General features: G+C 50.8%; 9 protein-coding genes across 9 annotated transcripts; 5 read left to right on the forward strand and 4 right to left on the reverse strand.

Annotated features, from left to right (window-relative positions):
* Nucleotides 1–747: 747 nt before the first annotated feature.
* NCS57_00356400 (HET domain-containing protein) lies at nucleotides 748–2,571 on the forward strand (the record flags this gene model as incomplete). Its single annotated transcript, XM_053053554.1, has 2 exons — nucleotides 748–1,867; nucleotides 1,922–2,571. The coding sequence occupies 2 exons, from the start codon at nucleotides 748–750 to the stop codon at nucleotides 2,569–2,571; spliced, it is 1,770 nt and encodes a 589-aa protein (XP_052915714.1).
* Nucleotides 2,572–3,713: 1,142 nt separating this feature from the next.
* Nucleotides 3,714–4,121, forward strand: NCS57_00356500 (uncharacterized protein; the record flags this gene model as incomplete). Its single annotated transcript, XM_053053555.1, has 1 exon — nucleotides 3,714–4,121. The coding sequence occupies one exon, from the start codon at nucleotides 3,714–3,716 to the stop codon at nucleotides 4,119–4,121; it is 408 nt and encodes a 135-aa protein (XP_052915715.1).
* Nucleotides 4,122–5,243: 1,122 nt separating this feature from the next.
* NCS57_00356600 (alcohol dehydrogenase) lies at nucleotides 5,244–6,578 on the forward strand (the record flags this gene model as incomplete). The annotated part of the gene is made up of 5 exons (XM_053053556.1): nucleotides 5,244–5,431; nucleotides 5,500–5,615; nucleotides 5,698–5,868; nucleotides 5,920–6,051; nucleotides 6,103–6,578. 5 exons carry the CDS (start codon nucleotides 5,244–5,246, stop codon nucleotides 6,576–6,578), a joined length of 1,083 nt encoding a protein of 360 aa, XP_052915716.1.
* Nucleotides 6,579–7,531: 953 nt separating this feature from the next.
* NCS57_00356700 (PNPLA domain-containing protein) lies at nucleotides 7,532–9,667 on the forward strand (the record flags this gene model as incomplete). Its single annotated transcript, XM_053053557.1, has 8 exons — nucleotides 7,532–7,687; nucleotides 7,738–7,956; nucleotides 8,018–8,068; nucleotides 8,127–8,412; nucleotides 8,463–8,583; nucleotides 8,638–8,883; nucleotides 8,959–9,174; nucleotides 9,226–9,667. 8 exons carry the CDS (start codon nucleotides 7,532–7,534, stop codon nucleotides 9,665–9,667), a joined length of 1,737 nt encoding a protein of 578 aa, XP_052915717.1.
* A 1,408-nt stretch (nucleotides 9,668–11,075) lies between these two features.
* Nucleotides 11,076–12,396, reverse strand: NCS57_00356800 (uncharacterized protein; the record flags this gene model as incomplete). Its single annotated transcript, XM_053053558.1, has 5 exons — nucleotides 11,076–11,425; nucleotides 11,479–11,609; nucleotides 11,658–12,120; nucleotides 12,169–12,205; nucleotides 12,253–12,396. The coding sequence occupies 5 exons, from the start codon at nucleotides 12,394–12,396 to the stop codon at nucleotides 11,076–11,078; spliced, it is 1,125 nt and encodes a 374-aa protein (XP_052915718.1).
* Nucleotides 12,397–14,206: 1,810 nt separating this feature from the next.
* NCS57_00356900 (Zn(2)-C6 fungal-type domain-containing protein) lies at nucleotides 14,207–15,576 on the reverse strand (the record flags this gene model as incomplete). Its single annotated transcript, XM_053053559.1, has 2 exons — nucleotides 15,382–15,576; nucleotides 14,207–15,322 (listed from the first exon to the last, which is right to left on the reverse strand). Exons 1-2 carry the CDS (start codon nucleotides 15,538–15,540, stop codon nucleotides 14,207–14,209), a joined length of 1,275 nt encoding a protein of 424 aa, XP_052915719.1. The 5' UTR covers nucleotides 15,541–15,576.
* A 673-nt stretch (nucleotides 15,577–16,249) lies between these two features.
* NCS57_00357000 (uncharacterized protein) lies at nucleotides 16,250–16,582 on the reverse strand (the record flags this gene model as incomplete). The annotated part of the gene is made up of 1 exon (XM_053053560.1): nucleotides 16,250–16,582. One exon carries the CDS (start codon nucleotides 16,580–16,582, stop codon nucleotides 16,250–16,252), a length of 333 nt encoding a protein of 110 aa, XP_052915720.1.
* Nucleotides 16,583–18,907: 2,325 nt separating this feature from the next.
* Nucleotides 18,908–20,284, reverse strand: NCS57_00357100 (HET domain-containing protein; the record flags this gene model as incomplete). Its single annotated transcript, XM_053053561.1, has 1 exon — nucleotides 18,908–20,284. One exon carries the CDS (start codon nucleotides 20,282–20,284, stop codon nucleotides 18,908–18,910), a length of 1,377 nt encoding a protein of 458 aa, XP_052915721.1.
* Nucleotides 20,285–20,971: 687 nt separating this feature from the next.
* Nucleotides 20,972–22,473, forward strand: NCS57_00357200 (uncharacterized protein; the record flags this gene model as incomplete). Its single annotated transcript, XM_053053562.1, has 9 exons — nucleotides 20,972–21,052; nucleotides 21,112–21,254; nucleotides 21,306–21,347; nucleotides 21,400–21,469; nucleotides 21,518–21,545; nucleotides 21,625–21,637; nucleotides 21,694–21,783; nucleotides 21,836–22,178; nucleotides 22,228–22,473. The coding sequence occupies 9 exons, from the start codon at nucleotides 20,972–20,974 to the stop codon at nucleotides 22,471–22,473; spliced, it is 1,056 nt and encodes a 351-aa protein (XP_052915722.1).
* Nucleotides 22,474–22,541: the final 68 nt, after the last annotated feature.

Below are 22,541 nucleotides of genomic sequence, written 5' to 3' on the forward strand. Positions count from 1 at the left end.
AAGGTACTTAAAATAGAGAAAGACAAGTACGCATGAAAATACAGTGCAGAAGCAGCACTTCCACTCCAGCTCGAGCCTTTTTGACCCAGCCACTGCAGCCGTAGGTCATTTCAGATGTTCTCTACGCCTTCATTAAATCACTGTCTGCTACTGCAGCTCGACGGTCTAAGAGGAGTTAATCAAAGGAGTGTGCCTCGCATTCCTTCCGTTCCGGCATCGTTTGCGTGTAGTGATGTTCCTCGACTTGGCCCCCTTAATAACGATAAGCGAGCCCAGGCTCTATCTGTGGGGCCCATGATTTTAGCGCGTTGCTATCCTTCGCACATAATAGGTCACAGGTCCAAGGTTGACGGGGGTGGACTTAGCGGGGACGCGGGTTGGGCTTCCAGACCTACCCTGAGGTGCTGAGGGCTGATTTTGTAATAGACTTCAGTAAAGTATCTATACAGAAAGCTAGAAAACTAGACCAATTAGAGGGCGGAGTTATGATAACGCGTCCCTAACACTCTCTTTATTTCTTTGTTCTGCTATGCTGTGGGCTAGGGATGAATGAGCATGTGGATTACATAAGCTTCGAATTGGTATTTGAGTGGTTTGAGGCCAAAGCTGAACCATCTTGGGGTGACCTCACTTTTCCATTCTCATCTGCGTTGCACCCTGCGTGGGCTCACCTTGTTCCCCTTAGGGAGCCTCCTTCATTTTGAGTTTTATTAAGAATGCTTCAGGCACCTTTGCTTCCTAAATAAAATGCGGCTCCTCCACACCCGGAATCTTCAACTTGAGACGTTTATCGGCAAGAAAACTCCAGGTTATGCCATCTTGTCACACACTTGGGGTGACGATGAGGTTCTCTTCCAGGACCTCGAATCTGGGCCCATCCAGAATTGGCGAGAGCGGCGCGGTGCTTCAAAGGTCCTAGGTGCTGCTGCACAAGCGGCATCAGACGGCTACACCTATATCTGGATCGATACCTGTTGCATCGATAAGAGTAGCAGTGCAGAACTTTCAGAGGCCATCAACTCCATGTATGCATGGTATAAACGCTCCAGAGTTTGCTACGCATATCTCGAGGACATACTTATACCCGATGCTACGCTTCTTGGGCTCAGCCGTTGGTTCACTCGAGGTTGGACTCTTCAAGAGCTCATCGCGCCAAGCGATGTTCGATTCTTCACCTCTTCCTGGGAGTTTCTCGGTCGCCGTGACCAGTTGGCAAAGTCAATCTCCGAGATCACTCGCATAGACCCGCACGTGTTGAAATTTGGACAGCAGACACCGCTTGAGACATATCCCATCGGCCAGAGAATGACTTGGGCTGCTGGACGAACCACGACAAGAACAGAGGACATGGCGTACTGCTTGTTGGGGCTGTTTCAGGTAAACATGCCACTGCTATACGGTGAGGGACGCAAAGCGTTTCTAAGGCTACAGGAAGAGATTTTGAAGCAGTCCACATCGAAAGATCATTCGATTTTACTGCACAGGGAATCGGGTCACATTTTTGCATCCCAGCCGTCTGCATTCGACATTGGCTGCAAGCTCCATCGATGGACAGCCCAAACAGACATTGGCCTAGTCCAAGATGGTGTCAAGGTCACGCTTCATGTCCAGAAGGTTATCTCAAAAGGGGAGCCTCATGGCGTTGAAGAATTCGTAACATTGGGGGTCCTAGATTGCCGCATTGACGAGGGCACGGGATCTTTTGCACGGCCCGTGATTGTTTTGGATCACACCAACGGTTACTACCGCCATCGATCCACAGGCTTGATGATGATAAGGCCTGAAGCCGAGCCTGAGGTGGTGGAAATTGTGGGGACTCACAAGCCACTGAACTTTCACTATGAAAGGCCGCTGAAACTATCGGGAGGTGTGTTATCGAAGATCAAATAATCAATTTGTGAACGCTAACTGGGTGGCGTAGTGAAGGTAGATCCCGCGGCATTTGAGCAAAAGTCGATCACTCTTCGACATCATGACGTTGTTGGAAATATGCATGGTCGTGAAAGAATTCTCCAATTACGATTGGGGAAGATAACTCAACCTGAAACGGGGCAGAAATACAAGTTTGGGCCCCGGCGTATATCGCCACACAAGGAGATTCTAAGCATCAACCTCTCGAGCTGGAATACTATTTTTGTCCATGCTGCAGTATTTCTCTATGGGCCTCAAGATGGAGATTTGTGCTCCCATCTCCTACTTGTCGGGCTTCTCTCAAGAGCTCAGGAACGAGAAAGTGTCCTGTGGGATCGTATCATTCCAACGGGGCCGATTCTCAAAAACAAGCTCAGAGATTGGCAAGGAGACAATATCGAAGGACTCTACTCAGAAATATTATCGGCGGATTATCTTGAACCACTGCTGATGGAATTCTACTACGATAACTCGGGTACGGAGCTCGATGTGAGAAACTACCTTGGCCGGGAGAAATATTCATATGTTACTCAAGATGGCGACACAATCCAACCCCGATTCGAGCTTGTTGAGTTTCTTGGGGATTGGTTGTACGAAGTATGGCTCACAGTTGAACGATTAGGCGAGGGAGAGGAGATAACAAATATAGGGATTCTTTAAGCCATGCATATTTTTCAAACCTTGCTTAGGATGTTAATACAAGCCGTCGGAGCAGGCCATGGCCAGCATCCCGTCCTTGGCATTTTGATAACCTTGGAACTCAACAATCATTTGCCCTCGTGATCCGTTAGGTTCGGAACGGATGTGGGATCCGGCTCGTCTCCAGCTGCGACGACCTCACGGTGACTTGGTCGCTCAACTTGGAGGCCAGCGCAGCCTCTCTTGGCGCCAGCATAGCCGTGTACTTATTTGATCGTTTCTGTTAAATCACTGCCGAATGCTATTTCGCGTAAAGCGCCCAATCGAGTCTGCGGTACCGGTTCATCGACTGATCTGCACTTTGCGCGACGGCCCGTCGGTTAAGCATTGAATGGAACCTTCCGCTTCAAGGGAACGTGCAGTCCCTGCGATTGAGGGAGAGTGGGATTGGGACCTGGGGCCGAGACTGGGGTTGCCTTTTGATCCTCCTGTGAGTTTGGCGAATCCTTCGGAATACCAACTTCCTCGTATGAGAATCCAGCATCAATGGATGCCTGGAGGCGAAGTGGGCATGCAGGAGCCTTGGCTAGACCTTGGGATATATCTTGGCGAAGGACATGCGGCGCAGGGCCTCGTGGCAAGCAAATCTGTTGTGCTTTTACGAGTGAGTGCCACCGCAGGACCACCTTATCATACAGATCCATATCTGGGGAATGCCAAGGCGTGGGTGTGGAGATTGGTATGCCCTGAAGATCGCTTGCGCAGAAGAGGGATCCATCATTATTGGCCTATGGCATAAGGGCTTGAAACTTCACAACGAGTGTTCTGTTACATGAGAGCCCGCGTATAGTGAAGAGTTCATCACGATACCTGAGTTGCAGGCAGGGGTGTGTTCTTCAACTTCCTCTTTCGAAAGTAGAAGCATGTATATGCATCCTGTGGAGAATCAGACCTCCCCTCGCCAAGACTCAGAGCCAATTCAGGTTCGGTTAACGAGAACCAAGAGAATATAAAACCAGCATATTCCTCGTTATTAGGCTCTTGCCCGACAGCAGCACCACAATACCACAGACCTTCCCTCTACCCGTCTTCTAGCTCAGTTCTCCGAGCTTCTGCATTCTCTAAACGTATCCTTCCTTCGGTCCTCCATTCTCGCGCCCATTATGCGACCTCTTCCCCTGATTGTGGCTCTCCTGCCTTCTCTGGGTGGAGCGGTCAAGTTCGAGCTCATCAAGGGCACCTGCGACACTGGCTTCCATCCCTCTGTCCCGGGATCGTGGTCCTATGGCACCATCAAGCGCGTCGGCGACGACGGCTGCAAGGGCTGCAACCTCTCCATGGAGCGCAAGGACGGCGTATGGTATGGGCGCAGCCCGTGCAATCCCTGCGACGGCGGCATAATCTACGAGTTCGTGCCCAACGGCAGCGGGAGGAACATCTACCGGGCGGGAAATCGGAACAAGATCATTGGTCATTGTGAGGGGCGAAACGGTCCCGCCTCGTACTGCAACGGTTGGAACTTTGCTTGTTCGGGCTCGATCCATTACCTCTGCTCGGTTGACGAGTGCTAGATGGGATCTCACAAGTTGTGATGCGAATCTGCATTGCATGTATCATGCATCATGGGGTCTTCACAAGCCCGCTAACAGAGCAAGTGCCAGGATTTTCAGCAACGCCTTGAGGGAGGTCTTGAACACACAGGGGCAGGCATGACGTGATGTAGCTTTTAGATTTATCATCCCAGCTACAAGATGCAGGGTTTTCTGTTTCTTAAAAATGTAGTAAATGTGGCGAAAGAGTGGTAAAGAGATGAGGTATGTGGCATGCAACTGCCGTAATAACTTCAGCGCCCTCGATGAGATGCACTATTTATACAATGCTAAGAGCGGACTTGTAACCGGCAATTTGTTTGTATCCGTCTCCGCCAGCCAATATATAATTGCCGTTAATTGAAATTATCATGCCCGTCTCGCCATCTGTTTCGGTGAGATGCGTTGCTAAGTTTCTCCCCGTCGGCGGACTCCAAATCATAAATCCCGTATTCCGTCACTGACAATGTCGGCATGGCAACAATGGCTGATACTCGGCTGGACAATACAATAAAGATAGAGATATCATCAGAGCAAGGCCCGATAGCTGGGGGTGGCTGGACTCCGTCGGCTAGAGTAGGCCCGCCTCCGTCGGACTCTAACTTCACTTTCAGGAACATTCTATACCAATGCAAAACTTTTAAATTATATTCAATTTGTGCCGAGGTTGAAATGGATTTTAACTTTTGCCACTGTAATAGTGAGAATGTCTAATTCAACCCGTCACGCCGACCCGTGCAGCTTAACTCTTTTAGTCGCAGCATCACCGATCTGGCTAGCTCCCTGGGGACAGAGAACCCCCGACGGACGTGGCGTTGAACCGACGCACCGGCATTGCAGGAAAGCTGAAGTCCGTGGCCACCAACCTCGGCACATCTTTACGAAAATGAAATCCGTCTTGGAATGGTCCTGAACTCCGCAAGCGGAGTTTACTCAGCTGCCCCACACGCGCTGATCTCAAGCCGTGGTGGCGATGAGGGCAAACCGGACATTTCTTTACATATTTATGATAACCTGGACCTCTCGAGGCTGATTTTCTTTCTCTCATTGTTTACCACATTCATTAGCTTTCACCCCCCCTTCAACTGCTGAAAAGCCGCAACAATGGCAATGGAAATGCTCGCCATCACAGCGCCGACTTACACTGACCCATCTCGGTATGAGCTCTCTAGTGTGCCTCGGCCTACGGTCACGGAGAAGACGGACGTGGTTATACGAGTTCATGCAGCGAGCATTAATCCTGTGGACGTGAAGAAGGCTGCCGGTGTGTTTAAGTCGGCAGTAGAGGAAAAGTGAGTTCATTGATAACTTTTCATAACCCACCGAATGTAAAAGTTTAAGCTAATGCGACCATCGCAAGGTTTCCATATCAGATTGGATACGATGCCTCGGGTGTAGTTGTGGATATAGGGGAAGATGTGAAAGGCTTGAAAGTTGGCGATGAGGTTTACACACGCTTGCCGGAAATCGGCCGAGGTAATGCTGAGTGCCGTTGGGCATTGGCTCGTGGCGATGATGAACACGATGATGATGAATGAGAACTGACATGATTTTACAGGTTCATGGAGCGAGTATGCCAAATGTGCAGAGCGCTACGTATCTCTCAAGCCCAAGAATCTCTCCTTCAGTGATGCTGCATCGTTGCCGCTCGCCGGCGTCACGGCGCTGCAGGTACTTAGGAAGTATAATGGCTCACTAGAAGGAAAGACAGTGTTCATACCCGCCGGTTGTAGGTTGTATCATCCCTTTATTAATCAGTACTGATAATGATTCTGTTCAGTGAGCGGGACGGGAACATTTGCGTGCCAACTTGCCAAGAACATTTTCCGCGCCGGCAAAGTCATAACTACGGTTTCAACGTCCAAGATTCCAAAAGTCGCAGAGCTTCTTGGCGAAGGCGTCGTAGACCAGGGTGCGTACCAATGCTCATCGATTTCACTCCGCTAACCTGGTCCGGTGGCAGTGATTGATTACACAAAACATGATCCCACTGAGATCATCCCCCAACACTCCGTCGACTTTCTATTTGACACAACTGGCCAATCTATGCAGTTCCTCTCCCTGATGGTTCCCTCCACAAGCATGATTGTATCCATTTCCACGAAACCATCCGCCGCAACCCTGCAGGAGTCGTCTGTCATGCAACGACCCGACAATCCTCGCATCCCGTTATTCGGGCGCATGTACCTCGACGCGGGCGATACGCTGCGTAAACTACGAGCACGTCGCTGGGGCGTCACATATATGTACTGGTTCCTTGATCCAAACGCGGAGGACCTAGATACAATTACGGGGTATGTTGAAGAAGGGAAGCTATTGCCAGTGGTGGGTGCGAGGGTGGACATGAGGGATATCAAAAAGGTGCGGGAGGCATGCCAGTTAACTTATGACGGGAAGGGAGGCCTAGGCAAGACTGTGTTTGAGGTTATCCGAGACTAACTAAAGGATGAACAAATTTTATCGCAGGGTGGGCATGATCTTCACGGCCTCGGGAAACAACCGCGTTAGTAATCTAGCTATATGCTTACCCTGCTGCTCGTTATTGTTTACCTGGCCCTTGGTCCTTTTAGCATGCACAGTGCGACACTAATTTATTATTTATCTCTCAAGCTGGCAAGGAGCTCCAACCAGGTCACTCCATGGGGTTCAGGCCAATTGCATTTATTTTTGATGAGATATTTTAATCATCACCAAGTCTTGCCTCGGGAGTAAGTACTCATAATATAGTGTTCTAACAGGTGAGATCATTCTTACTGCACACTTTAGTTATCCCAATAACACTGGGGCGAGGTGCGGACTGGAGCTCCTTGCTAGCTTAAGGGATACTAACGTACTTAATAAGTGAGCGGCGCAGACAAGCGATCCGGCGCACTTTTCCCAACCTTCAAGGGGAAAATGCCAACAATCGGGAGCGAGCTATTGTGTCAATGTCTGAGCTGAGCTTTGACTCGGTCAAGAGGCCTCACATGTCCTGATTGAGCAGTAGTCTAGACCTCAAGGTGCGTCAAATGGCCTCGAAAAGGATCGATAGCCAGCCGCAAAGCAATAGCGTGTTCGTTAGTGCCGGATCAAGGTCCACAGCAGCCCCCCCCCGCGAACCGTCTAGACCTGGCAAGACGGCAAGACGGCCGCGGGCCGTTGCTTAGTGGCGGGTCGAACTGCTAGGAGAAGCAATGGTTCTCGTGTCCAGCCAGCCAAGGGCAGCAGCCACGTTGCAGATAGGAATGCTGAAGAGAAAGTCTAGCGCTGCCAAGAGTGAGATCATCGGACGATGACCCTTTCTAGACGAGAACGAGACTATATATAATCTTGGATTGGGCCCAGTCTAGTTTTCCTCAAACCATCACAGCTCACTCTCATCTTTGTCCACATCTACACTTCCACCATTCATCATGCTTACCGCCTCCGAGTTGGAAGAACTCCCCGTTCTCCCCGGCGACACCACTGTTGAGTTTCCTGCGGGAACCTATGCCGTCCCCTGCTACAAGAAGAAGGAACTTGAGGGTACTGGTCCCGAGATCGAAGATGCCATCTGGTTCCATACACAGGTATGCCAGCCTAACCAGGCCTCTCTCAGCTCATGTTAATTGTCGGCCAGCCCCTCGATGCACACACCATCGAGCGAATCCACAGCCTCAGGCTGGTAGCCGAGTCCCGTGATCAAGGTTTCTGCGATGATGAGCTTGCCGGCAACTGGACTTGGTTTGAGATTGCCATCCTCAAAAATAAGTACTCGAAGCAGCCTAGAATCAAGGATGGCATCAAGCTTGTTTGGGACAGTCACAAGAATCGCTTCCTAAGCAACAAGTATGACTGGGTACGTTACTAGATGACTTTTCTTTTTATATAAATCTAAAGACAGAACTAACCGTCCTTAGGAGGAGGGTGTCGAGTTTACCAAGGATCATGACATTTTCCGACTTCTCGAGGTGAGCTTTCATCCTTCTCTCACTGCTTGGATTGAGTTGATGACTGACTTTTGTGAAGGATGGCAACTGCATCGCAGTTCGTCTATGTGCCCGTTTCGCGGGTTGGAAAATCAAGGCCCGAACGGGTTATCTGGTCCTCGACATTGCTGCGCCGGTTGCTCGAGATCCCCTCGAGTTTGGCCAGACAAAGGAGACGGTACTCAGTATCCAGGAGGTCTTCCAGGAAGTCAACAGCAGCATCCTTCCGGACTCTATGCAAATATCTACGCCTCCCAAGGAGCTTCTGTTCCGTGCTGAGATGTTGACGTCGGCCGGTGATAAGCCCCTGCGTGTTTTGTCGCTAGGTAAGACGCAAAGATGGTGTCCGTTCCATTACTGCCGCTAATTTGTACAGATGGTGGCGGTGTTCGTGGCGTTGCGGCCCTGATGCATCTCGATGCCGTCATGAAGAAGCTTGCTCCAGGCAAGAAGCCATGTGAGGTGTTTGACCTGATCGGTGGTACCAGCACGGGAGGGCATGTTGTTTCTATTCTACTCTTCCGTTGAACCAAGGCTAATGTCGTCGCCAGCTTCATCGCCATCATGCTTGGACGTCTGCAAATGTCAGTCAAAGACTGCCTTGCTAGCTACCGAAAGTTCATGAACATTGTCTTCTCTTCCAAGCGGTGGACAAAGGCCAGTCTGATAGCCACCAGCTCCAAGTGGGACGCCACTGCTCTGGAAGGGTGCATCAAGGATCTTGTGCGGGAGCAGCTCGGTCGAAACCCTGACGAAGTGCTTCTCCTTGATGAGGAGTCTGCAAAGACCTGCAAGGTGTAAGTGGCTCAAAACTTCCCGTCCTTTTTTTTTTTTTTTTTCGGTAGCGCGCTGACAAGGCATGGTAATGATAGCTTCGTCATGGCCACCAAGAGAGACGGCGCAAACAACCAAGCACCCATGGTGTTCCGTTCCTACGAGAACCCTCTGGAAAAGTCGGCTCTTCCAGGAATCAAGCTGTGGGAGGCGGCTCGCGCAACCTCTGCCGCTCCCATGTATTTTGCTCCCCTGAAGGTCGATGGCCACGAGTTCCTTGATGGTGGGCTCCAAGCCAACAACCCCCTTGGATGGTGAGTCCCTCACTCCCTTGTGTAGATATAGCTAGAGTCTCACATTTCTAGGTTGTGGAACGAGATCCTCAGTGTCTTTGGCCCTGCTCGCTCAACAAACTGCTTCCTCAGCATCGGAACCGGCATTCCAGCAGCCAAATCAGTCGGCGACGTGCGCAACGTGGCAGGCTTCGCCGAGAGCATCGCCGGCATCGCCACCAACAGCGACATCACAAACATTCTCTTCCGCTCGCTCATCAACGCCTTTGCTCCCAGGCCGATGGGCAAGAAGTACTGGAGATTCAACGTCGGCGACGGACTTCCCGACTATGTCGAAGAGGATGGCGTGTGGAAGTGGAAGATGCTTGGACAGCGGGTTGAGGCGGATATTGGAGAATTGGACGACGTCAAGGCTATTGACCGGACTGTGGCCAACGCAGAAAAGTACATCTTGGAGCCTGGTGCGCAGAAGATGATTGAGGAGTGCGCCAACGCCTTGCAGGAGGAGCTCTAATGGAGTGAAGGGACTTGAGTTGGAGAGTAATGATATTACTGCAACAACGGGCCATTGTGACTCAGGTAAATACCCATCTTCTACATAGCGGGTAGCAGTCTGGTTAAATCCCACACCACATCCCACACCCCAAACCAATTATAAACACTATATCGAAGAGTTATTTCACCCCATTCCATACCCAAAGTCCGTGGGCTTCAGATAGATCAAGGTAGCTCCATGTAATAGATAATTTCAAATGTCTCGACGTGGGAGCTCCTGAACAGATCCTTATCTCCACCGCTGGCAACCCGCAACGTAAAGACCCCCACGCAAATATAAATTCTTGGCATGAATGGTACCGGGTTAAATGCCAGCTCCCAGGCGTTACTATTTTGCTCATGAGGATCAGACCAGGAGCTCGACAGCAGAATTAAGAACAAGCCTCCGGTGAATGGCCGAGACGTGGTAGCCACGCCGCCCTCGTGGAGTTTCCAGTCCAGACCGCAGGTCGCAAAGTACCTGGAACTCGCGGGCCACATCATTCTGATGTTCTCTCCCTCACTGGTGAGCCGATACTCGCCGTCCCACGGAAGGTACCTGGCAACGGTGCTAATCTTGATTATACTAGTTTTGACCTAGTCATAGGGATTGGAGCCAATAATATCCCTCCGGCCTTCAACTTCGTCATATTCAGGTTGGATTTGGCCGTCTTCACCAAGAAAGTAGCAGTATACTAACCCCTACCAGTGGGCGCCAGGTCAGCAGGCCCAACTCCACGACGGCGCCAGAGGCGCAGATGACGGAGAGCGGAGAGCCACAATGCCAGCTAAGCTGAGGCTTGGGTGGCTCAGCTTGTTCCATAACAAGTCTTGGTACAAGGTCTTCTCCCACAACCCTGCCAGGTACTTGTCGTGGGTAGCCTCGCCGATTCGCTTCACAAATCCTGAAATGGCCGCCAGCCGATCGAATTCATACGTCGGAGACAGCAACGAGTACTCTTGAGCCATTGTACTGAAGAGGCAGCACCATATGGCTGGCAAGGGTCCGTCTCTGTGTCTTGAGCTGCATGGCGGCATCTTCTTTATTGCCCCATGAATAACTGAGTGCGGCATACTTGGTGTACCGCCATATTTTTAGGACGTGCGGCTAAGCAACTAGCATGGCTCTTGTTAGTTTTACGTAGCCAGGTATCTTTCCATTTGCATTACTTGCCGCGTTTACTACATCGTATCGGTTTGCCATGATACAGTTCGATGCTGGAAACAAACATGCGGCCTTTCCACTGCAGGTTGAATCTGGAAGACCGGGAATAAAGTGAGTTTGGAAGGCAATTTCCTCAAATAGATGTTAGGTTCACTGAATAAGGGTTGTACTCAACGTAAGAACAAAGCAGTTGATATTCGTAGAATCTTAAGCACTCAAGGCATCATCCTCTCATGTGACACGCCGGCTCTACCTTCACCACCATATCATTCCTCACATGTATCCCCTCCATGTCCCCTTCTCCACTGCTGGAGCTCCGCGAGCTGCGCAGGTGACTAGATATAACCGTCTGGATCGGCTCAGCCCCATACCCCTGCTCCAGATCCCCCAGCTGATGCGTTGAACTCGACTCGTCGATTCCCTTCTCCTTGTTCGTCCGTATCGTGTGGATCGCGGCCAGCTTGATGTGGTGACTACGCGTCGCTCGGCTGGTGGGGTGACGGCTACCGTAGGAGCTGAGGAAGGAATGGGGGAGAATGCGGCGAAAGACGGGACGGAGGAGAGGGAAGCAAGCTGGGTTGGGTTAGCTATGGAACGGGAGGTTGAGGTGGGAAGTGTTGGTTTACAAGAGACGATGGCGACGTTGACCTCGACGTCTCCCCAAATGAAGTTGAGGGCAACGTCGCGAGGCATTTGTGTAGTCTTTTCGTCATAGGTTATTGACTCGATGAGGACGAATATCGAGGCAAGACACACACTGGATCGTCAGCTGACTGCACATCAAGTGATGGGCGGAATGGCCTACATAGAGCCGATCAGGAAGAGGCAAATGACAGCCAGCTTCTGCCCAAGTCGCAGATGCAGTTTCCCAACCTCAACAACTGGCAAGATCAGGATGATAATATCCATGACAAAATGGGTCAAAACTGTCCCAAAGAAGAACTGCGACTCGTCAATGCCGCAGCGCCCATCGACCGACTTGTCCCAAAAGTACTTGAGCGGGATGCACTGCAACGAGACCATGAATATTCGGAGGAGGATCCAGGCGAGAGAGGCCGTCAGCATGATCTGGATCGGCAGCCTGATCGAGGAGTGCTTGAAGAGGCGCCAGTAGAGGCTCAGGATGGTGAACTTGGATGACGCGATGGAGAAGGCGTAGCAGTACTCTGTGCACAGCATGAGGAGCCTGTTGTACAGGAGGATGTGCTCTCTCTGCTGACCGGAGAGGGTCGGATCCAGTTCCTGGCCGAGATACCAGTCGACAGTCCCTAAATGGGTCAATACTGACGATCAGCATGAGCTGTCGGGTGCCTTACAAACGACGATGATGCTGTTGTACGCGCTACCAAACACCTTCAGACTGTAAGTGCAAGCTCCACTAATAATACAACCACACTCACAAATGCAGAGATGCAAAAGTAATCGTCAAACCACCAGGCCTGCTTGGTTAGTCGCCGCGCGTAGATCCTCAGGATCACTGCGATGAGGGCCGCTCCCCAGGTGATCGACACGGCAGCGTAGGCGTTGTTTTGAAGTCCAGCCATTGTTTGAGTTGCGACTCACGAGGTCGTGGCCATCAAAAGGAGGGGTTTGGGATTATAATACCTCTGCTGAAATAAAGAAAGCCTTTCATGGCAGAATGATAACGCAAGGCGCCTGAAACACGCCACGAGGCAGCGGCATCGAGGCAGAGTGAGTCTCCGACTGGGCTGTGCGGGGGATCATCTGCATTTTCTACGGCGCGCGTTATCGCCCAACTTGAGCTGGCCTTGCGGGGGAGGGTCATGGTCACACTTGTTGTCAGGGCTGGGCGGACAGCCTGGCTATCAGTCGCTGCGGGTTAGTCTTGGCTATTGAGTCTAGAAGCACTGCATCCAGGGACAGAGATAAGGTTCTTGCGGGGGAGGGTCACCACCATGTTTGGTTTGGGTATGGTCTCGGCTATGGAGCCTTTGATAGAAGTCTGGGGAAATCGAGGGTCCATGTTGAGCCGGGGGGACCAACGCACCAAGATAGCCAGGTCTTGTAGGGCCTCACTTGGCTGTTACACCGCAGGTTGAAAATCACTGTGCATGGCCCAACGCCCGGGTAAGGCGGCTTCTGCCAAATGTGCGACCTTCCATTGGCTGAGCTTGCAGTTCTAGAAGCCCATGCTGACTCGGTTCCATGCCGTGCTACCAGAAAACAGGTTTTTGAAAACAGGGCGGTACAAGGCTTAGCCCTTGGCGACCGCAATGATAAGGTCTTGTTTTCAGCTCTGCTGCAAGTGAAGCGATGAGGGTGGTGGGTGCAGGTTTTTGGCTGGTGCCTTGAGCATCCAAAAAGCGGCCACTACCCCTGTATCCTACACACGAGTTTGGTCTTCATGCAACCCCCGCAGTACGAAGTTACCTACCGCTACCTTTTTGTTTGCTTTATTCATGCTGCCTCAATGGATGTAATCCTTCTTGATTAAGTATAACTAATAGCTTTATACTCAGCACCCTGCATGCAACCCCTCTAGCACTACATGACGAATTACCCCCACCCTAGGCTTTTGAGGTATCAGCTGGATAACCCTACCAATTCTTGGACTGCAGCAGTTTCTCAAATGAGCCCTGCTAGTGCATGCCTGCCATGCATCGAGCTCCACACTACGAACGAGAGTTCTCTCGAGGTGAACGACTCATTCCCTCCCTCTGATTGCCCAGTCCCCTCCGCAACGCTTGGCTTGACAACTTGTTCCCCACAACATTTTTACTGCTATCTGCTAGCTCAGTCATCCCATCGAGGGCCGGGCTTCAACTATAGCAAAGAGCACGTTACATTTTCACTACTTTACAGTTTGTTATGGTATTGGACTTTAATGCCGTGGTGTATTAATAACTGTGTCTTTTGGTATTGTGGCTGATGTCCTCTCGCAGACCTGTCGTTGAAGATAGTAAAGTGGCTGATGGCTTCTTGTCATCATTGTAGGCAATAATCATTCGGGCTCGTAAGGATGAAATCGACAAGGTAGAAGTTTTAGGCGTAGCCACAGTTCGTCAATTCAATATCTCATGATAGAACGCACGGGTTATCTAGGAGGTTACTAGGGTAGGTTGTTTGTGCAAGGCTGAAATGGGCTAGACTCGAGGTTGAGTTTAATATGGCTGTGTCCTGGCCCTGTCATACCAAGCTAGTATTGAAACTTAGATATAGGCCGCTATGTTAGCATTGGGATACGATGCTATGATGGTTGGACAATGTGTTATGTATTATAGTTGAAGCCCAGCGCTTGACAGGTTAGGTGAGCCAGATGATCGAGACTTGGATACGCTTATTGAATATAATTCCGGGTTCGGCCTACGTCCTACTGAGAGTGAAATCAAGGCCCTAAGCGGAAGGCTCTTGCTGGGCAAACTCCAACACGGCCCAATCCATCACCGGCCTCCATCGGTGCGGTAATAATGCCATAACGGTGGCAAACTCGGACTCGGGGGCTCCATCTACCCACCAGAATTGTCGACTCTTTCTTACAAGCATGAAAAAGTATCCCAGGATGGCCAACGCTCTGGGGTCCTCGGCCGCCAAGAGGTCAACGTATCGAGGTGACACGGTGATGAAGAAGAGCAGGGGCGTTGCATGCTCCAAGTTGCAGTAGAGTGACGAGAGTAAAGCCACGGCCTGTCCATAGGCCAACAGAGATTCCTCGTCTGAAGGACCCAACGGATCGATATATTCAAAGAGAAAGTTGAACCTGCCACCGACTTCCTTTTCCATAATCTCGTGCTGGAGCCTGTCAATCCCTGCAAGTCTTCGACAGAGATCTGAGTCCGGGCTAAAGAAACGTGCCATTCGAATGACTTGCATCGTCATGTGAAACGATCGGAACCAGTGAACAGGCAGGCGATGACCACCACCATCTGAACTTAGCAATGAATGGTTCACGCTTGAGTGGAAAGTCACCAAAGCGCAAGTCGCGACAATGCTCGCAGCGTTGGCGTCGTTGAATCCCGCTCTGAGTTGTTCCCTATGACGCTTTATCGCACGAGCCATGAACTTGTGCGAGGCGTCACGCAGAGCCTCGTCGTGCTTGTGGTGGCGTCGCAGATGGAAGGCCGAAAAGCCGAGGAGAGCATCCATGACGGACGGTGATCGCGATGCTTCTTGCACTATCCAGAACGCCCAGGACATTTGCACGTCGGTCGACCGTGTAGTCATCTCTAGATAGTGACAGAACAGACGAAGATCCAGCAAGCGGTCTTCCGGGGTCTCAACGCCCTCTGGGAAGAGATTTTGCGAGGGCACTAAGCTGCTGGGGATGCTCGAAGAGTTTGTCAGTGTGGAAGGCGCCGGTGACGCTGTAGAGTCATCTCGGGCCTGATTTAGGCGAGGGAGAATCTTGGGTGATGCGTCTGGGCGATTGATCAAACAACGCCAGGTGTCAAAGTATTCGCAAGTGACGTCCCTTTTGGTGCAGTTATTACAGGCGGGTCGAACCTCGTCGCACTTGAATGGGTGATTTGTTAGTCTCTCAGTTATTTCTTGCAGTTAGATAAAAAGCATACCTTTACCCGACGGCCTTTGCAGGGTCTGCACCCCCCTCTGGATTTGTGATGTCGCCGGCGCGATCGGCCCTCGGGACGGGGGCGGGTCCGGGGACATGGGGTCTTGTCGGCCGTTGGCTGCCCGACTTTATCCAGAACCATGGAGTAAGGGGGCGTCATCGAGGAGCAGGAGTATAGGTAGAGGAGAATGGAAAATATTGGCGTTTTGGGTGCATTTCTCGGCGCGAAATCAGGGGCAAGACGGTTCTTAATCAGGGTCGCTCCATGACGACGACAATCGTGGCTTAGCACCCGGCAGACTTTACTGGAAGGCTTAGACCATCAATTAGATTTTCCGAGTTCAAGGGGAAGTTAGGACGGCGTTGCAGTTAATGAACAGCGCGCCCAGTCTCAGAATGCCTTGTCCTGCATATCTCGGATGCCTCGGGATGCTACATTATCCCCTGTGCACGGTACCACATTACGTCATGGTCGTTTACATAAACGACTAATCTTAAGCATAAGACTTGAAAGGCCTTGATCATGTTTGGTCTACTGAGTTTATATGGCATGTGTTGTGTAAGTCTTAAGACTAGGTCAACCAGGCACTCCCTACGAACTCAGCGCTCTGCCTCTGGCTTTAGGAACATATCTGGTCAATGAGTGAATCAGGGCATTGTCTTGCTGCTACCTAAGTAGACTATAATTTTAACGAGCGAATCAACTCCAAAAGGTGTCTCAACTTGTAATGATGCGTTGTTGTAAGCATCACCGAGCGCTATCTAAGCAAGCCATGTTGAATGACCGCTCAACCCGGTCCTTATCACCAAGGCCATGCAATTCCTCCCCAACGCAGCACTGCCTTGGCTACACAAGCTTAAACCATCACTTAAGGGGGGCCAGCGACAGCCCGAGCGGTGTTAACAGCGATGACAAACCCGTCCATGCTGTCATGAGTATTCAGTTTGTTCAGTACAACTCTTCCGTCGACTCGGAGGCTGATGAAGCGTGTGTGACCTTCGTTTGTGTTATTTCTTCTCTCAAACCTCATGGTGAAGCGGGGATCCGCATCGCTGAGGGCGTTGATCAGGTCCACGGTGTTGTCGTGGCAACTGCGAGGGCCCCAGATGGCGTTGCCGTTGAAGAGGAGAGTACCGTTGAAGATGTGACCTTCAAGAGAGTGGCTCTTGGGCTCAGTCCAGATTCTGAAGTCGTCAGACATGACGGTGGTACTCCATGTCTGAAGTTAGAACATGTGTAAACATCTTGTTGCTGGAAGCAGCATACGAACTTGGGGACTTGTAAGGTAGACGGGCGAAGGAGGTCAAATAGTTAGGTCGCTTCTTAGAGGTAGAGAGAGGGATGATGGTCCTGATTCTTGCAGGATAAATCGAGGATGTAATCACCGTTATATACTGAGTGTCCCCTTGCTGAACTTCATGAAAGGAGCTTTGCAACAACTTCAAAGTTGCATCGTGAAGGCCTTCATCGACATCCGGCTCTTTTGGAAATAGCTGACTTCCCCATGTCTTACTCGTGCATATGCAGCTCGACTTTCTAGGCTCTCCGCGAGCAACTGAGCTCATGAGCAAGTAACTGCCTGTTAGGACTCCCCACCTTCAAGCTGAAAGCCGTCTCGGCAGAAGCGCCATACTTGGCCTACATTCTGTGCATGCCTGCGTTGCACGGCACCGGGTCGGGCCAGTCAACCTCATGGCAAGTAAATGCCGGCATGTAATGTGGGGTGAGGGACTTACTTTCAGCTAGCCACCGTCAGTTGCAGTTAGCAAAAATGACATGATGGCTGAGTAAATACTTTGATCTTCGGCCGAAATCAAATTTGAGCTTGTAATTTATCCCTCATTGTCTCACAGCCTCTTGACTATTCTGTAGCGAGGCAATTGAAGCTTAATCGTCGAGAAAACGCCAGTCACCACTAAAACTGAAGATGGCCTTTCTTGATAGTCTAAAGTGATGTGTTTCTATCCCTCCATCATGTTGATCTACGTCGACGATCAGCCAAGAATAGCAGCTGTAAAGACGGACCTGCTCAACCCTCCCTGATCCAGCCTCCAATGGGGTGATGCCCGGCGCAGTAGTTACACAATGGAGCCTTTCTCTCCCCGCATTCTTTTGCAGAATGCGGATGGGCCTTTCTGGCATTTGGCTAGCTGCTGTGGAACGGCCCGGCCCGCTTGTTGACTGACTTGACTGGCGCATGGTTGTCGCCAATAACGTAATGCCCACCTCCCAGCTCAGTCTAAGCAATGTGCTCAAGTATCAGGTCCAAATTACCACCATATCAGCAAGCCTCAAGTTAGACTGGCCCACATATGATTGCCTGTCGCGCCTCCATATGCAAGGTGAACGCGCGTTTCCTGGCCCCGGCATCCCGCACCATGCACGCGAACATACAGATACGAGCTTTCAGATCTACCAAAACAGGGAGCCAGGCTTAGTATTGAGCGGTTCATAGCCAGTGAGGAACCCACGGCCCGGCTGAACCGCATTGGCTGCAGCTCAGCTAAAGGGTGTCATTAGCACATGTTCTCCGAAACAAGCTCCGAGGACTGAAATAGCTGCAGCCGGTCAAAGAGACGCGTCTTTGGTAAAAGCTTCTCCTAAGACACTTTGCAAGGAGGTATCTAGGTGCCTGAATAAGTATTAACTGACAAAATTAGCCTGTGGTTGACATACCGTGAAGGGCATGCTTGCGGTTCAGAGGATCTACTTAGTCGCACGTCACATCGTCAATTTGATCTAATGGATCACATTGAAAGAAGATTTACAATGTTCTCGACTTGATACACCCTAATTTCTGTGAGTACTCATCAATTTGTAACGTTCTGAGTGCCTGCAGGAGACCTTTGCCACGGATCCCAGTCCGATTCCCCAGCGGATAGTCCCCTCTTTCTAGCAGTGACGTCCCAGACCCAACGCTCCATGCCCTGCTTTGAAGAGGCGTGAATATGTCCAAAGTCCAGTTGAGTCAGTCCCCTCTTTTCTCTTTCCTCACCTACTTGGCATAGCACTTCTACTTCCAACGCGGCAGAGGCCAGCGATTGAGATGGCGTTGCTGCATATCCCACTACCCAGCAATCCTATTGGCCCTCATAAGGTGTGTCTACCTACATGTAGTTCTCAGCTGCCCAAGCCTCTCCATGCGCAAACCCCAAAAAGGTGTTGCTGGCTAAGTTATACGCTCTCTCGCCGTCGCGTCACCCGATGTCTCAGCCACCTCAACTGTCTATCACTCTTTGAATGATATCCCGCGCCGAGTGTCTCACTATGTGGCATGCAAGCGCCCAAAAACAACATCGTCGCTTGGTTCACTTCACAGATTGCTGTCCGCGTCGAAAACGTGCCGAGGGACCTCGCACGGATTTCATCGGGCTTTAGGAGTTATGGCAGGCATGACAGTCAACGCGCCATGGCTGGTGCCGAGTCACTCCTTGTAAGCCACAGACCGTCTGTTTAGTAGAATGTAGCCTGAGTATTTCTGTCAAGGTGGCTCGTCTATAACTGCTGGGTTTCGTTGGGCTTACTATTACAAATGCACCACTTCTAAGAAGTCCTTGTCCATGACCATGACCTCGCTTTCGTTAATCGAATTGACAGTGAAAGTGATAAAATGCGTCGTTGGCATCTTTCTCCACCAGTAGAACAGGAAATCATCCTTGGCTTTCATTCCATGCTGGGCTTGGGCATCACCAATGTCCGGTGCGCCCTGGCGGCAGAGAAGGTATGCCACTGACTGTGCTCGAATCCCCGGGAGTCCGTTGTACCGAATCCCATAAGGGGGTATGTAGTTGTAAACTCCAAGAGCCCAGTCCTGTTCTTTCCTATACCACCCCTTCCAAATGGTAACGGTGATGGGTTTGACCAGCGAAGAGATGCGCTCGTCAGAAAGTGAAAACCTGACCCGCTGATGGTCGTCTTTTGTGCGTCCAAGGAGCCTTGGCTTGTTGAGGGGAAGCATGAGAAGGGGGATCCGCAGGCCGATGCTTGTTATAGACATGTCGAGCTTCCGGGTAGAGTTGTACCCAATCTGTCCGAGATAGCTGCGAGGAGAAGGAGGAAAGGCCTTGGAGCTGTGTGAAGCAGCCGGTTTACCTTTCCAGTCTAGGACGGACTGGTTGCCGCTGGACAGCATGATTTTCTCAATGAGCCTTACAAAAGCACGTTCTGCGCCCTCCCCGTATGCAGTCTGAAGTGTCACGTCGAAGATTCCCATCATGGAATATGTCATATCCTCACCACGGGTAGTCTTTCTTCTTGCCGCCCATAACATGCGCCCACCGACGCTGAAAGGTCCTGGTGTGAAATCGCGCAGAGCATGTTCTGGGCAACGGGTGGCAGCAATGACATGTTGAAGAATCTCCGAATTCTCCTTGTGGTTTGATCCATCAACCAATGGATGCCATTCCTTGTCGAAGAACTTGGTCACTCGCGGCGCTAAGAGCTCCTGCAAGGTCCAGCCTCTCACGAACCATTCATCGGACTGTAGATCTTCAAGTGAAGTGGTCCGGGCAAGGTGAACGAAGCAAATGGACGAGTTCCGGTACCATCTAAACATGGATCGGATAGCCTCATCAAGCTCAGCGCTACTGCTCTTGTCGATGCAACAGGTATCCGACCAAGCCAACATGATTTCAAGTGTGCTCACCATGTCGCAAAAGTTCCAAAGTTTCTCTCGTCCAAGCCCTGTGGCGGTCCCATCGATCATGTCTCTGGATGTCGGTTCATCTTTGGGAAGCCATCTATGAGAGAGTATTGCATATTGCACAATATCCGACAAGAGCCGTGCCACCACGTTCTCCCGATTTGCGCCTTGCCAGATCCGCTCTTCAACCCCCTCCTCGGTTATAGCTTCGACTTGAGGTCGGAGGTATTCTTGCATGGTGTATCGATCCACGATGTTCATCTCTGGGACGAAGATCAACCGAAGGGGAACATCATTCTAGAGGATTCGATGGAACTCATCGATAACATCTCGAGGGGCCATTGGTGCGGGATTCTGTGAATGCCCTGGATGAAGGCCAATTGGGGGAGGACAGGACTCCACAACGAATGGTAACAAAGCCTTCTATAGTGGAAAGGAGGAGTGTTTCAGTCTATCAACATCAAACTCAGTGCCTAGTGGCCAGAGTTTAGGCATCAATCGCATATTCTGGGAGTGAGATCGGGCAGCAAATCTTACATTTCGGCCCACTCATCGAGTCTCTGATTGGTTGGCTTGAAATCCAGCTAGTTCCACTACCCTGAACCTATCGGGGCGACGGAAAGTTGAAGAATGGAGAGACTTTCTTGTAAGCCTTGTATACTTTCATATGTCAAGAATGTCATCTTCAACTTGCCGCGGTGGCTTGCTGTTGAACCAGGAACATGACGTTACACCTTCTTGTTCCGGATTAGTGACCGTTGCAGAACTGCTCGATTATGCATCTCGAAGCCAACCCCGCACGTATCAGACCACTACATCCGAAGCCCTGGGCGTCATTTTGATATATTAACCGGCCATCACCACTCGTTTGCTCCAAGACTTACCTACTATCTGGCTTATAGTGCGAGACTTGCAAACTGTTTGAGTTGCTATCACTCTTCGTCCAACATGTCTGATGAAGCTACAAGCCGCCAAACCCCCGGGGATAGCAACATTCTTCCCCCTGAGCACTGGGCTGAAATTGCACAGGTTTGTGAAGATTGATCTCACAGCGAAACAGGCACGCTGATCTCTAACCTTGTGTGAAGAAAGAGCCTGGCAATACCGATGCTGATTCCATCGTCGACGCCGACAATAATTCCTCGACAGCGTCGGTCACCTCGAGCATCCTAGAGTATAGGACGATACACGGCAGAACCTACAACAGTGAACAGGGAAATGCGCAGTATTGGTAAGTACCTCCTTTGTGTTTATGAACTGAGCGTCGCTAATGCCCATCAAGGGGTTCCAACGACGCACCACAGCGTGAATTGATGGACGTGACGTAAGTTGGTCTCCCAGGTCAGAAACTAGCAACAATCTGACCTCAAATGTAGCCATCATATTCTTACTCTTGGGCTTGGAAACAAACTCCATCTGGCACCGTTGGAGAAAAACAAGGTCTATGTAAGCTAACCATGCAAGATTCCATGTTAGCGCTAATTGTTGAGATAGCAAGCCATTGATATTGGGTGTGGAACTGGTACGAACTCTTAAATCCTACATGTTTCAGACGACAGCAACTATCGTTAGTGGACGCGAGGCTAACCTGTCTCTAATAGGTATCTGGGCCATGTGCGTTTGAGCAATACTCCGCCCGATCCATCTACCTTGTTCTAACGAGTCGTTAGTGACTTTGCCGATGACTACCCTGACGCAGAAATCACGGGAACAGATATTTCACCCATCCAACCTTCCTGGGTTCCGCCTAACTTGCGGTTGTAAGTGGCTCTTTAAATAGGCGTTTGACGCTTGCCTAACGATACGGCTTAGCGAGATCGAAGACTGTACTCGAGAATGGACCTTCAAGTCCGGCTCTACTGATTACATCCATATGAGGTGGCTAATGGGCAGCATCAGAGACTGGGACTTTCTCTCCTCTGAGGCATTCAGGGTATGCAAACCCGGTGGATGGGTCGAAAGTCACGAGGCCTCCTCCAACATTAACAGCGACGACAACACGGTCGACGGAAACTCTGCCATGGGCCAGTGGGGAAAGTTGTTTATCGAAGGTAGCAAGAAGATAGGGACAAGCTTCACGGTGGTCGAGGACGGCACGCAGAGGAAGGCCTTGGAGAAAGCCGGCTTTATCAACATTCAAGAATTCGACTTCAAGGTGAGGACATCACCTCTCAAAACTGAGTCTCAACTAATTCGTGAACTAGAACCCTATTGGCGGCTGGTCTTCGGATCCAATCGAGAAGGAAATGGGCCCATACACCAAATATGGTCTCGAGACTGATACCGAAGGCTTCGTCTTGTTCATGGCTCACACTTTGGGCTGGTCTAGAGATGAGATTCAACTCTATATTGACCAGTTTCGACGCGAGTTGCGTTCCGAGAAGCACCACGGGTACTTCAAGCAGAAGGTTGTTTGGGGCCAGAAACCTGAGACCTCGGCTGCTAACTAGATATCTTAACGGGGCACCGTTGCAGCCCGTATCTCGGATGCTTCGGAATTTTAATACGCCCTCGTACC

The sequence above is a fragment of the Fusarium keratoplasticum genome, chromosome 3, assembly GCF_025433545.1.
Source record: "Fusarium keratoplasticum isolate Fu6.1 chromosome 3, whole genome shotgun sequence".
In the NCBI taxonomy this organism is placed as follows: domain Eukaryota; kingdom Fungi; phylum Ascomycota; class Sordariomycetes; order Hypocreales; family Nectriaceae; genus Fusarium; species Fusarium keratoplasticum.